Source organism: Aedes albopictus, unplaced genomic scaffold (genome assembly GCF_035046485.1).
Source record: "Aedes albopictus strain Foshan unplaced genomic scaffold, AalbF5 HiC_scaffold_118, whole genome shotgun sequence".
NCBI classification, from domain to species: domain Eukaryota; kingdom Metazoa; phylum Arthropoda; class Insecta; order Diptera; family Culicidae; genus Aedes; species Aedes albopictus.
The window spans coordinates 26,487-39,318 of NW_026916569.1; the positions used below are offsets into that span (position 1 = coordinate 26,487).

General features: G+C 47.3%; 4 protein-coding genes across 4 annotated transcripts; 2 read left to right on the forward strand and 2 right to left on the reverse strand.

Moving 5' to 3' along the window:
• Nucleotides 1–423: 423 nt before the first annotated feature.
• Nucleotides 424–884, reverse strand: LOC134284420 (histone H4). The gene has a single exon (XM_062843239.1). The coding sequence runs from the start codon at nt 749–751 to the stop codon at nt 440–442; it is 312 nt and encodes a 103-aa protein (XP_062699223.1). The 5' UTR covers nt 752–884; the 3' UTR covers nt 424–439.
• Nucleotides 885–2,324: 1,440 nt separating this feature from the next.
• On the reverse strand, nt 2,325–2,856 carry LOC134284415 (histone H2A). Its single transcript, XM_062843234.1, has one exon. The coding sequence runs from the start codon at nt 2,753–2,755 to the stop codon at nt 2,381–2,383; it is 375 nt and encodes a 124-aa protein (XP_062699218.1). The 5' UTR covers nt 2,756–2,856; the 3' UTR covers nt 2,325–2,380.
• Nucleotides 2,857–2,918: 62 nt separating this feature from the next.
• On the forward strand, nt 2,919–3,430 carry LOC134284417 (histone H2B). The gene has a single exon (XM_062843236.1). The coding sequence runs from the start codon at nt 3,035–3,037 to the stop codon at nt 3,407–3,409; it is 375 nt and encodes a 124-aa protein (XP_062699220.1). The 5' UTR covers nt 2,919–3,034; the 3' UTR covers nt 3,410–3,430.
• Nucleotides 3,431–5,528: 2,098 nt separating this feature from the next.
• Nucleotides 5,529–6,296, forward strand: LOC134284414 (histone H1-like). Its single transcript, XM_062843233.1, has one exon. The coding sequence runs from the start codon at nt 5,560–5,562 to the stop codon at nt 6,238–6,240; it is 681 nt and encodes a 226-aa protein (XP_062699217.1). The 5' UTR covers nt 5,529–5,559; the 3' UTR covers nt 6,241–6,296.
• The last annotated feature ends 6,536 nt before the right edge of the window (nt 6,297–12,832 follow it).

Genomic DNA, 12,832 nt, shown 5'->3' on the forward strand with positions numbered 1-12,832 from the left:
ACGCTCGATGCTCGTACGCCATTGAAGTCCCGGGTAGGGAAGCATGCACATGATTGAAACGGTTTCATTCGTTTGGAAAAGTTTGCCGACTTTACTGGACATTTAGCTTGTAAATTTGTAAAACCAATCATAACCTAACCTGGATTACGTTGGATTTGTTTCGTTATGGTGTTCAGTCGTAATCTGAACTGGATTACGTTGATCTGTTTCGTTGTTGTGTCCAGCCTGGAACGTTCCAGCGTGGCATTACAAATGGAGATGACTAGTGCACATTGTCTGGCGTGTTGCATACATAAAATCAAACATCGCCAACGCAGATGTGTACGCACTCTCGCTGCTGGTTTGTGTGGCAGAAAATTGACCCTTCAACTCTTTGGTGAATACGTTCGGTGGCCCTGAAAAGGGCCGTTTTTGTACAAGCAGAAAAAACGAATGTGATTTAACCTCCGAAACCGTACAGAGTGCGTCCCTGTCGCTTCAGAGCGTAGACAACATCCATAGCGGTAACGGTTTTGCGCTTGGCGTGTTCAGTGTAGGTGACGGCATCACGGATGACGTTTTCCAGGAACACCTTCAGCACACCACGAGTTTCCTCGTAGATGAGACCGGAGATACGCTTGACTCCACCACGACGAGCCAGACGACGGATGGCAGGCTTGGTGATACCCTGGATGTTATCACGCAAGACCTTGCGATGACGCTTGGCGCCTCCTTTTCCGAGTCCTTTACCTCCCTTGCCACGGCCAGTCATTTTGGATGTTTGCTTCTGTGCTCGACTACGGTTGCAACGAAACTGATGCTATTCGACCGCGTTGTTTGCCGCTTTTATACCTACGCGAGGGGTTACTTCTTCCTGCCATTCGTGCTCTTCCTATTCTTTCGGGGCTTGTGATTGGTTCGCTGCGATGAAGCGAGCATATAAAAGAGGACAACCAAAAGTTGACCCTCATTCTTTCGCATCGTTTCAACGTATTCGTTTGGATTCCTAATCTACGATGGCTCGTACCAAGCAAACTGCCCGTAAGTCCACCGGAGGAAAAGCTCCTCGCAAGCAGCTGGCCACCAAGGCTGCTCGCAAGAGTGCCCCAGCCACCGGAGGAGTCAAGAAGCCCCACCGTTATCGGCCAGGAACTGTCGCTCTGCGTGAAATTCGTCGTTACCAGAAATCCACTGAGCTGCTGATCCGCAAGCTCCCATTCCAGCGTCTGGTTCGTGAAATCGCTCAGGACTTCAAGACTGACCTGCGCTTCCAGAGCTCGGCCGTCATGGCCCTGCAGGAAGCTAGCGAGGCCTACCTGGTCGGTCTGTTCGAAGATACCAACCTGTGCGCCATCCACGCTAAGCGTGTCACGATCATGCCCAAGGACATCCAGCTGGCTCGTCGCATCCGTGGAGAACGCGCTTAAATTTGTTCTGCGTTATTTATTGCTCTAAAAAAACGGCCCTTTTCAGGGCCACTATACAACTTTCCCAAAAGAGTTGACGGGAATTTCCTTCCACTAGTGGAGTTGGAGTGCTGGAGTAGTGGCAGTCCCCTGGTAGTATATGGAATAAATGAGCAGTGACAGCCCCCTGTACGATGTGATGATAACTAACGGGTCAAGTTAGTTGTGATGTGTGATGGACAAGAAGAGCGACGACGCATTTATGCTGATGAATATGTACGTTTGTTATTGTTGTTTAGTCCGTACTAGGCACTGTTTGTAAATAACTTTCTCCTGTGACACGCAAACTCGGCACAGGTACTAGACGATAGAATGCTTCGGTACCGTAGGAGGGCTGCACTGGGCTGCGATTACGACAAACATGGCCCTCCTAGCCACCGTTTTCCGTCTGTCCGTTGTGCTCTTCTATATTGTATCCCATCGCAGCCAGAGCTAGACGAAGCTGACGAGCAGGTAACGACATTTTCGGCCCGTTCAAAACTAACACAGCCGGACGGATAGGTAAAGAAACCCCCGCTATCGTTGAGGCAAGCCTTTTCCTTTGCAGGTACGATAGCAATACGATTGCTGCTGCAGATTTACGATTTACCTCCATTCGTATGGGCATCGCTTACAGTGCAAACTGAGTCGATTTCGATAAATTTTAGTGGCAAACTGTATCGCAGTACGCGAAAGTTACCACGTGTCTACACAGTATACAACATTCTACTGTACGGGCACACATTTCTCACTCATTCGTTCTGTTCCTGTACTTCCTGTTTAACCGCCCAGTACACGGGGACTGTGGCATACTAACAGTCAAGAGTAAGAAACGAGTGTTTTACACCGAAGTAATCAAATTCAAAACAACTCTCTATCCGGGAAATGAATATTGTCGTCCTGAAAAGGACGGTTTTGGTTTGATGCACGTGGTCGTCGAACGAGCGGAAAGTAGTTTAGGCCTTCTTTTCGGTCTTCTTGGGCAGCAGAACAGCCTGAATGTTTGGCAGGACACCACCCTGGGCAATGGTGACGCCAGACAGCAGTTTGTTCAATTCTTCGTCGTTGCGGATGGCCAACTGCAGATGACGGGGGATGATTCTGGTTTTCTTGTTGTCACGAGCAGCGTTTCCTGCCAACTCGAGGACTTCAGCAGCCAGATACTCCATCACGGCAGCCAAGTAGACGGGGGCACCGGCACCGACACGCTCGGCATAGTTGCCCTTCCTCAGCAGACGGTGGATACGACCGACCGGGAACTGCAATCCAGCACGGTTGGAACGGGACTTTGCCTTTCCCTTAACTTTGCCTCCTTTGCCGCGGCCAGACATTGTGAGTTGGTAGTGTTGAGTTTTACTAACGGAGATACGTTCACAAAGCGTACGTAAGCTGTACTGATGGCGAATCCACGGAACGGAGGTTATTTTATACCTGCGTAGCACAGCGCCGTACCCATACCAGGGAGGGGAAAGCGAAACGAATAAAATGACAAACAAACTAAAGGGGCAGGACAGTGCTCGCTATTCTAGGGGTATAAAAGAGAACCACTCCACTCGGTAGGCATCAGTTTCAGTTTCCTTTTGGATCGATAACAACCTCAACGTAGCACGATGGCACCGAAAACCAGCGGAAAGGCCGCCAAGAAATCCGGCAAGGCCCAGAAGAACATTGTCAAGGGTGACAAGAAGAAGAAGAAGCAGCGCAGGAAGGAAAGCTACGCTATCTACATCTACAAGGTGTTGAAGCAAGTCCACCCGGACACTGGCGTCTCGTCGAAGGCTATGAGCATCATGAACAGCTTCGTCAACGACATCTTCGAACGCATTGCCGCCGAAGCCTCCCGTCTGGCTCACTACAACAAGCGCTCGACTATCACCTCTCGCGAAATTCAGACCGCCGTCCGTCTTCTGCTCCCAGGAGAGTTGGCCAAGCACGCCGTTTCCGAAGGCACCAAGGCCGTCACCAAGTACACCAGCTCCAAGTAAATGACGACCAGTACCGGATAATCGCACCAAAACCAAAAGGCCCTTTTCAGGGCCACTATACCATTCCAAAAAAGAGTTAATTTTGAAATAATGACCCTTCGAACCGACTTGCGACACACGTACGACCCATTCAGGGACGTACCCTACACACATTTTTTGCTGCACATGAGTGGAACAAACCAATCCTGAGCAAGCTTTGGCTTAGCAAGCTGCTGTTCAGCTAGTTCTGTTTCTGTGGGTGCTCACCTTTAGCAAAGATGATCGATTTTCCAACCAGACGGCCTTGGGAGTGGGGTTACCATAGGAATCATGGGAAACATTGAACATTTTACAAAGCATACTGAGAATTTTCTCGAACCGACTGTAACACTACTACGACTCATCCCTCTCCCTGTGCCAAGCAGGGATGGCGACGATTTACTGCTGCCACTGTGACATGCTTGCAGCTAGTTGAAATAATAATAATAATAATAATAAAAAAAAAAAAAAAAGAAAAAAGCTCGAGCCATTACTTAACGCTCAAATAACCATCATTCAGTCATCAGCAATCGTCAATTATTGAAAACCAGTTTTCTTGCTCGAAATCCAAAAACCGTCAATGAAAATTATTTCACTGCTATCCGGATGCTGGGTAGAGTTCAGTGATAAATTTTCATTACCATTGGTTGCGATTTCCTGCTTTTGGTTTTCTGGTAAAGGATGATGGTATGTTTCCTCTTAAGGCTTTACGGGGCGTCATGCTTACATGTGATGAACAATCGACTCAGTTTTCAGTTGGATCAGTCCACTGGAACTGGAGATTTGCATCGTCAAACTTTCGGGGGTAATGGTGGTGCAAGAGACGGAAGATAGCAAAATTAACACGGTGTCCCGTATCACCTTAACTAAATGTGCATTTTCCGCATTTCCAATACTTCTCACGCCGCGGAGGGTTGCTTAGGTTGCTATCAGACTCGTGTGACGTAGGCCATAGAATCGCCGACCAACGGTCCAATGTCAGCACAACTGGGGCATGCCATTGCCACTATCAAGCGTTTGAGGTGAAATCCACCGGAAATGCGTAGCGTCCACGGTCAGGGTCTAACAAAGCATCGTCAGGATCATCGTGACGTTGATGTCCCGGTCGGACAATCCTCCTGGTTCCGGAGAAGAGAAAGAAGTCCAGATTGTTGCTGTGCTATTATTATAAACCTTTGCACGTACTGCAAACAAGACAGCAATTCTGCCCAGTTATGATAGTTTATTTATGGTGGACTGGACAGTTCCGCACCACGGTGAATGAATATCCTCATGGTGATTGTGTGCACACGATACTGGCGGGCGATTGGGCTCTGGCAGTTCACATTTGTTCACAAATCAAACTTACAGTTACCAAATTACATTATTTTCATTTTGGATTACTGTGGCGTTAATGACTTGGGCAAAGGCATTGCTCGGCTCTGGCCAACTACTATCTAGGGGGCTACGTTGGATGGTTTCGGTTCGTATGCTTGGTAGTCGTATGACCCGACATGAACTTAGTATGCATTATTACACGGAACTGCCCTACGGGTGTAGCTTGAAGTATCTTTTTCCGGAAGAAAAATTGCATTATATTGTACTGTCCAAAGTTCTCCTAAACCAAGCGCTCAACATCGCCTGTTAGCACTAGGAAGGACTTTCTTTGTGGTCCATTCTGCAGCAGTTCCTAACCGAATCTGCGCTAGATTTAGATGCCGCTGAATAGAGGAATCGTTGGCCTTTTGTAATTCACTACCGACAAGGGCGATTGCATTGTTTCAATAGCGACTATTGATTGTTTTGTCAAGCGAACCCACACCATATGAGCGATGGGTGCTGCGACGACACGTTTTTGCCATGGTATTCCGAGTGCTAACCCGGTTTAGCAATGACAGGCCGCTGGCGAGACTCCTTTACTCGCCAAGTGGACAAACGCTAGATTAGATTGTTTTTCGCAGTAGGTGGAAAATGGCGTTTTGGAAACATGTTACCAAAAAATTTTACAATATTTTGCGAACACTCGGTTAGTGGATGACCATGTCTGCATCCCTAACACAGACATCATAATCAAACACCGCACAGTTGCCAGATTTACCTTCATTCATTCGTTTACCCTATCTAGTGAGTGTTACTCCAATCTACCTACCGAGATGTCTGAAGTTGCCGCTGAAGCCGCTGCCGCAGCTCCTGCTGCTTCGCCTGCCAAGGCCAAGAAGCCAAGAGCCCCCAAGGGACAGGGCAAGCCGAAGAAGCCGTCGACTCATCCCCCAGTGAACGATATGGTTGTTGCTGCTATCAAAACCCTGAAGGAGCGCAACGGGTCGTCCCTGCAGGCCATCAAGAAGTACATCGCTGCCAACTACAAGTGCGATGTCGCCAAGCTGGCCCCATTCCTCAAGAAGGCCCTGAAGAACGGCGTCGAGAAGGGCAAGTTTGTCCAAACCAAAGGAACTGGCGCATCCGGATCGTTCAAGCTGAAGGCTGAGGCCAAGAAAGCCGCCGGCGAGAAAAAGCCCAAGAAGGCCGGTGAGAAGAAAGCCAAGAAGGCTACCGGAGAGAAGAAGAAGGCAGCCAAGAAACCAGCTGGCGAAAAGAAAGCCAAGAAACCAGCTGGCGAGAAGAAAGCCAAGAAGCCAGCTGCGGCGAAGAAAGCCAAAGCTGCTGGTGCAAAGGCCGCCAAGAAGGCCGGAGGTGTGAAGAAGGCTGCTGCCCCGAAGCAAAAGGCCACCAAACCCTCCAAGACTGCTGCCAAGAAGCCGAAGACCCCGAAGCCGAAGAAGGCCGCCCCAGCCAAGAAAGCTGCCGCAAAGAAGACCGCCGCCAAGAAGTAAGCGACAGCGCTGTATCACCAGTCGCCAGTACTGCCAAACAGTATCCCACTATCAAATCAGTCCTTTTCAGGACTACCAGCTTTGATTTTACTGAAGAGTTGTACGGGAAATAATATCCTTTCCTATCACCTATCGCATAGTCACACAGCCAAAGAGAGTTCAACGCACCGGCACTCATGGCCATGCCACTCGCGAAAACAGTACCCACCGGCCAGCTTGACCGAAGCGTTGCAAGTTTCAAATTCCTAGCTCCACCATTAATCATTCACGCAACCAATAACGAGTGGGAACATTCTAGTTTAATCCGCACCTAACTGGCATCGCGTTTCGATACGTACAGTAGTGGTTTAAATATGGAATGTCCTGACGGATGACAGATACAACTGGCCTTCGTTCGTCCTCGACAAGTAGGCGTAGTCCTACGTCAAAACTTGCACATTTGAATTCATGCCCATCTATCTCGGTCTGTTTACTTTTTCGCAAAATAATTCCCGCAGATGCCAAGACGGGAAAGACAGACGTAAGCGCGGGTCAAAAATTCCAGTCACCGCTTTCGTCGCCAACGTAGACAATCATTCGATTTCACGCCATGGTGCTAGTCGCAATACAATTCTACCGGATGCCAAGGTATAAAACACAGTCGTAGTCCTACGTCAAAACTTACCGGACCGAAATAGAAACGTAGCCCTACGCTGCCGGTGGAAGCATAGCAGTCCCATGCGCATTTTTGGCACTATTGATATTTTGCAGCTTATTGAATATTGAGCGCCACACTTCAATCAAACTCTAAACCAAACATGTCGAATTTGGTTGCTGTTTGAACACGATTCGGCACTTATACTTCATAGTTGAGGCAATTTACGCTGTCGAACTTTGCACGCGATTTTCCCGATTGTCTGTTTTTGCACATGGGCCATTTATGCGTCCACCGGCAGTACGTTGATCTTTAAACATTTGAATTTGAATTCATGTCATCTAAAATTCTAGTATGATCCTTTTTTTTTTTTTTTTTTTTTTTTTTTTTTTTTTTTTTTTTTTTTTTTTTTTTGTTGCGGTCCAATTTAACCATATGTACGGACCGATTCATACATGCTGCACCGAGGCGGATTGATATGCTGCTTTGAAATCCGTGATCGAGATGCACGTTGCCTCCAATGCGGTACAGCCACGCTCGATGCTCGTACGCCATTGAAGTCCCGGGTAGGGAAGCATGCACATGATTGAAACGGTTTCATTCGTTTGGAAAAGTTTGCCGACTTTACTGGACATTTAGCTTGTAAATTTGTAAAACCAATCATAACCTAACCTGGATTACGTTGGATTTGTTTCGTTATGGTGTTCAGTCGTAATCTGAACTGGATTACGTTGATCTGTTTCGTTGTTGTGTCCAGCCTGGAACGTTCCAGCGTGGCATTACAAATGGAGATGACTAGTGCACATTGTCTGGCGTGTTGCATACATAAAATCAAACATCGCCAACGCAGATGTGTACGCACTCTCGCTGCTGGTTTGTGTGGCAGAAAATTGACCCTTCAACTCTTTGGTGAATACGTTCGGTGGCCCTGAAAAGGGCCGTTTTTGTACAAGCAGAAAAAACGAATGTGATTTAACCTCCGAAACCGTACAGAGTGCGTCCCTGTCGCTTCAGAGCGTAGACAACATCCATAGCGGTAACGGTTTTGCGCTTGGCGTGTTCAGTGTAGGTGACGGCATCACGGATGACGTTTTCCAGGAACACCTTCAGCACACCACGAGTTTCCTCGTAGATGAGACCGGAGATACGCTTGACTCCACCACGACGAGCCAGACGACGGATGGCAGGCTTGGTGATACCCTGGATGTTATCACGCAAGACCTTGCGATGACGCTTGGCGCCTCCTTTTCCGAGTCCTTTACCTCCCTTGCCACGGCCAGTCATTTTGGATGTTTGCTTCTGTGCTCGACTACGGTTGCAACGAAACTGATGCTATTCGACCGCGTTGTTTGCCGCTTTTATACCTACGCGAGGGGTTACTTCTTCCTGCCATTCGTGCTCTTCCTATTCTTTCGGGGCTTGTGATTGGTTCGCTGCGATGAAGCGAGCATATAAAAGAGGACAACCAAAAGTTGACCCTCATGATTCCGCGTTTTAGTTCCGACGTGATTAGACGTGTTTCTAGTTTGTGAACAAGTAAGAACTGTGATCGCGTGATACCCAGTATGGGTAAGCGAGGACGACGCCGTTCGAGTAATGGCTCAAAGCCTAACACCTCGCCACTCGCTTCCAAGAAGCAGAAAAACGGAACCCCAAAATCCGCCGGTATCCAGCGGGAAAACAACAGCGCTCCCAGTGCTTTCACTGACAACAACCACCAGCGGCAGGAAGACGAAATTTCGCTCCGCACAATCGTGTCCAAAAACCGCTTCAGCACGGGCGGTACAGCAATCAATGACAGCGACCTGGATGGTTTTGGCGACGACCAGGATCTTCCGCCAGCACCGCCGCAGGAGCAGCAAACGAAAGCGTGCAAACTGCCGCCACTGATGGTGAAATCCCTCAATCTGGACCAACTGAAGCAAGCGATGGCTGCTGTCAATGTCAAGGCGGCGTACAAAATGTGCCGCATCGGGATCAAGGTAGTTCTCTCAACCAAGCAGGACTACGAAACAGCCAAGAAGCATCTCGACCGGAGCAAGGTCGAATTCTTCACCTTCGACATGCCGTCGGAGAAACCATTCAAGGCTGTTATCCACGGCCTCCCCGTCATGGATGTGGAAGACATCAAATCGGAACTGGTGTTTCGATACAAACTCAAGCCGCTGGCGGTCTACCCGATGACGCGCCACAACAGGGGCACGGAATTCCGTGACTGCCTGTACCTAGTGCACTTCCCGAAAGGATCGGTGACGCTAGGTGCACTGAACGCTGCAACCATGATCCAGGATTTGATCGTCTACTGGAAGGGATATCGTGGTGCAAACAAGGACGTCACCCAATGCATGCGGTGCCTGAATTACGGGCATGGCACACGGAACTGCCGGCTGAAGTCGAGGTGCAACATTTGTGCGCAAGGTCATCCCACGGATTCCTGCCCTGTCGAAGGCGCTGTGGCGTACAAATGCGTCAATTGCGGCGGCGCCCATCGCTCGTCGGATCGCAACTGCCCAAAACGCGATGAGTACAAACAAATCCGTAAGCAAGCCTCCACCACCAACCAACCCGGAAGAAAGCGTGATCGAGAACCACTTTTCGATCCAGAAGATTTCCCAGACCTCTGTCCAGGAAATCGCATCCAACCCGACGCGACGGCACACCAAAACCGATGGCTCCCACCACCAACGCATAGTCAGGCGGCCCAACGAAGGTTTCTGCCACCGAACCGCCAACAAGATCATCGTCCCCAAGCCCAACGAACAACCTCGCCTGAATGCCCTCCGGGATTCCGGCGCCCGTCGCAGCCCTGTGATCAAACCTCTCGCGAGCATTGCTCAGCTGAGGGGTCCCCCCGCTTGTACACGGCTGCTGATCTCCAGCATATCCTAAATGAGATGTGCGACAAACTCCAACAGTGCAACACCCGGCTGGAGCAGGTCCGGGTAATTGGTAATCTGGTTCTCACCTATGGCTACTGATGACATCAAGCTGTTACTTTGGAACGCCCGTGCAATTGCGCGGAAAAGTATCGAACTACTAGATTTGTTAATTCGTCAGAACATTGACATTCTAGTGGCAACGGAAACACACCTGAAACCTGGCACGAATTTTCATCTGCCGGGATACGTCATCACCAGACTGGACCGCACGCACTCAAGCGGGGGCGGCGTGCTGATAGCGGTAAGGAACAACATCAAGTGTACCATCCAACCTCACTACAAAACCACGATCATCGAAGCACTTGGAGTAGAAGTTGCGACGGACAGTGGCGGGATACTGCTGATTGCTGCCTACTGTCCCAAGCAATGCTTCAGCAGCAACGGGCTAAGCAGAAAGTTCAAGGACGATCTAGCGAAACTGACGCGAACCAGGAAGAAGTTTATTATCGCCGGCGACCTTAACGCTCGTCACGAGGCGTGGAGGAATCACCGACGGAACAGAAACGGAGAGCTGCTTTTTGAGGACTCGCAGCTAGGATACTACACTGTCAACGCCCCTATGGACCCAACGTACATTTCGCCAGCCGGGATTCCATCAACCCTAGACATTTTCCTGACGAATGCTGAACGCTACATCAACATTCCGGAGACGATAGGTGAGTTGAGTTCCGACCACTACCCTGTCGAGCTCAAGATCCACAAGACACCATCAAGCCGACCGAGAGGGCATCGTAAAGACTACCATCAAGTAAACTGGATCGAGTTTCAACGAAGGGTAGACCATCGCATCGACACCAGCGGTCCGTTGGCAACCGCCGAGGACATCGACAGGGAACTGGAGAGTATCCAATCGGCCATCAGGGCGGCCGAGGATGAATGTGTCCGACGTGTTCCATCAACATCCGTAAGTAACCCTATACAAATCGACCCAGTAACCAAAATATTGATCACCAAGAGAAACACCATCAGACGAAGATTCCAAAGGGCTGGAAATCTTAGGGATAGAAATCTTGCAGCGAAATTGACAAAACTGATCCATGACAGAATTAGTAATTTGAAAAACAAAAAGTTTCAATGTGATTTGTATAAGCTAGACTCTCGATCCTCTCCCTTCTGGAAACTGGCGAAAATCCTTAAATCAAAGCCCCAGCAAGTTCCTCCGTTAAAAATTAACGATGATCTGCTAATCTCTCCAAGTGAAAAGTCAAATGCCATTGCACAACACTTTGTAGCTTCACACAACTTAGGTAGTACTCTTGCTAGCCCTATGGAACCTGTGGTCCAGGAAACCATGACAACAATCAACAACACACCTTGTTATGTCCCTAACAACAAAAAGATTACCCTGGAAGAAGTTAAAACAGCTCTTAAAAACTCCAAAAATATGAAAGCGCCAGGATTTGATTCCATTTTCAACATCGTCTTAAAACACTTGAGTAATCGAACCCTAACCCACCTGACAAACATCCTTAACAAATGTATGGATATACAGTATTTTCCATCAAACTGGAAGTGTGCTAAGGTAGTTCCCATACAAAAACCGGGAAAAGATCCGACGTCGCCATCTAGTTATAGACCGATTAGCTTACTATCCTCTATGAGTAAGATTTTTGAGAAACTGATACTTGACCGTCTGTTGGAACATTTAAGTAATAATAGAATAATCCCTGAAGAACAATTCGGCTTCAAAAAGAACCATTCTACCTCACACCAGCTTCACCGTGTTGCCAAGTTCATAAAAACAAACAAATCAGTAGCCAAATCGACTGTAATGGTACTGTTAGATATAGAGAAGGCCTTCGACAATGTCTGGCACGAAGGCCTTCTCTATAAACTGTACAGGTATAATTTTCCAATATACCTAATTAAACTAATTCAAAACTACCTATCAAATAGGAGCTTCAGAGTGGTTTTGAGTAGCACAGCCTCCCAAACATTCGATATTCCAGCAGGTGTTCCGCAAGGAAGCCTGCTTGGACCAGTATTATACAACATCTATACATCCGACATTCCTCAGGCTCCTGAGGGATGTCATTTATCTCTCTACGCTGATGATACCTCTATCATGGCCAAAGGTAGAAACACTAAGGGAACTGTCAGGAAGCTACAGAATTACCTAAACACAATTACAAGTTACATGCAAGTCTGGAAAATCAAAATCAATAACAGTAAAACACAATCCATTTTGTTTCCATACAATAACTCAGAAAGACTAAATCCACCACAAAATTGTAAAATACAAATAGCAGAAAACTCAGTTGACTGGTCAGAGGAAGTAGTTTACTTAGGACTCACTTTTGACAGAAAACTAATCTTTAGAACACAAATTGACAAAACAAGAACAAAATGTCAAATACTCCTGAAAAAATTGTATCCAATGATAAGTAGAAACTCCAGATTATCACTTGTTAACAAATCTGCGGTGTACAAACAAATAGTATTACCGGTAATATTATATGGCTCTCCAATCTGGGACAGTTGTGCTAGAATACACAAGAAAAAATTACAAATAATTCAAAACAAATTCTTAAGAATGATATACAATTTGTCGAGATATACGAGAGTAACTACGATTCACGAAATAGCAGAAATCAAAACAATAGAAGAAAAACTTGTAGAAATTAAAGGAAAATTTATAGAAAGGTCGCAAATTTCAGAACATGAAATAATTCGTGGATTGTTTCCACACTAGGTTAAGAGGTAGTTAGTTTTAGGTTAAGTAATCAAACAAGAAACGGTAATGCAAAAGCATTCAAAATGTAAAATGAAACCATAAATCAAGGGAAAACAAACTAAGAAAAAGAAGAAGACTAAAGCTGTAAGCGTAAGCGAATCAATTAAAATGTAAAAAGAACAGTGATTGTTAAGAGAAATGAAAATAAAATTGATTTAAATGGTTGACCCTCATTCTTTCGCATCGTTTCAACGTATTCGTTTGGATTCCTAATCTACGATGGCTCGTACCAAGCAAACTGCCCGTAAGTCCACCGGAGGAAAAGCTTGTGGTGGACTCGACCAT

Bases quoted from the DNA above. Each gene is read 5' to 3' on its own strand.
- LOC134284420 (XM_062843239.1), bottom strand. From the start codon at position 751: ATGACTGGCCGTGGCAAGGGAGGTAAAGGACTCGGAAAAGGAGGCGCC.
- LOC134284417 (XM_062843236.1), top strand. From the start codon at position 3,035: ATGGCACCGAAAACCAGCGGAAAGGCCGCCAAGAAATCCGGCAAGGCC.
- LOC134284414 (XM_062843233.1), top strand. From the start codon at position 5,560: ATGTCTGAAGTTGCCGCTGAAGCCGCTGCCGCAGCTCCTGCTGCTTCG.
- LOC134284415 (XM_062843234.1), bottom strand. From the start codon at position 2,755: ATGTCTGGCCGCGGCAAAGGAGGCAAAGTTAAGGGAAAGGCAAAGTCC.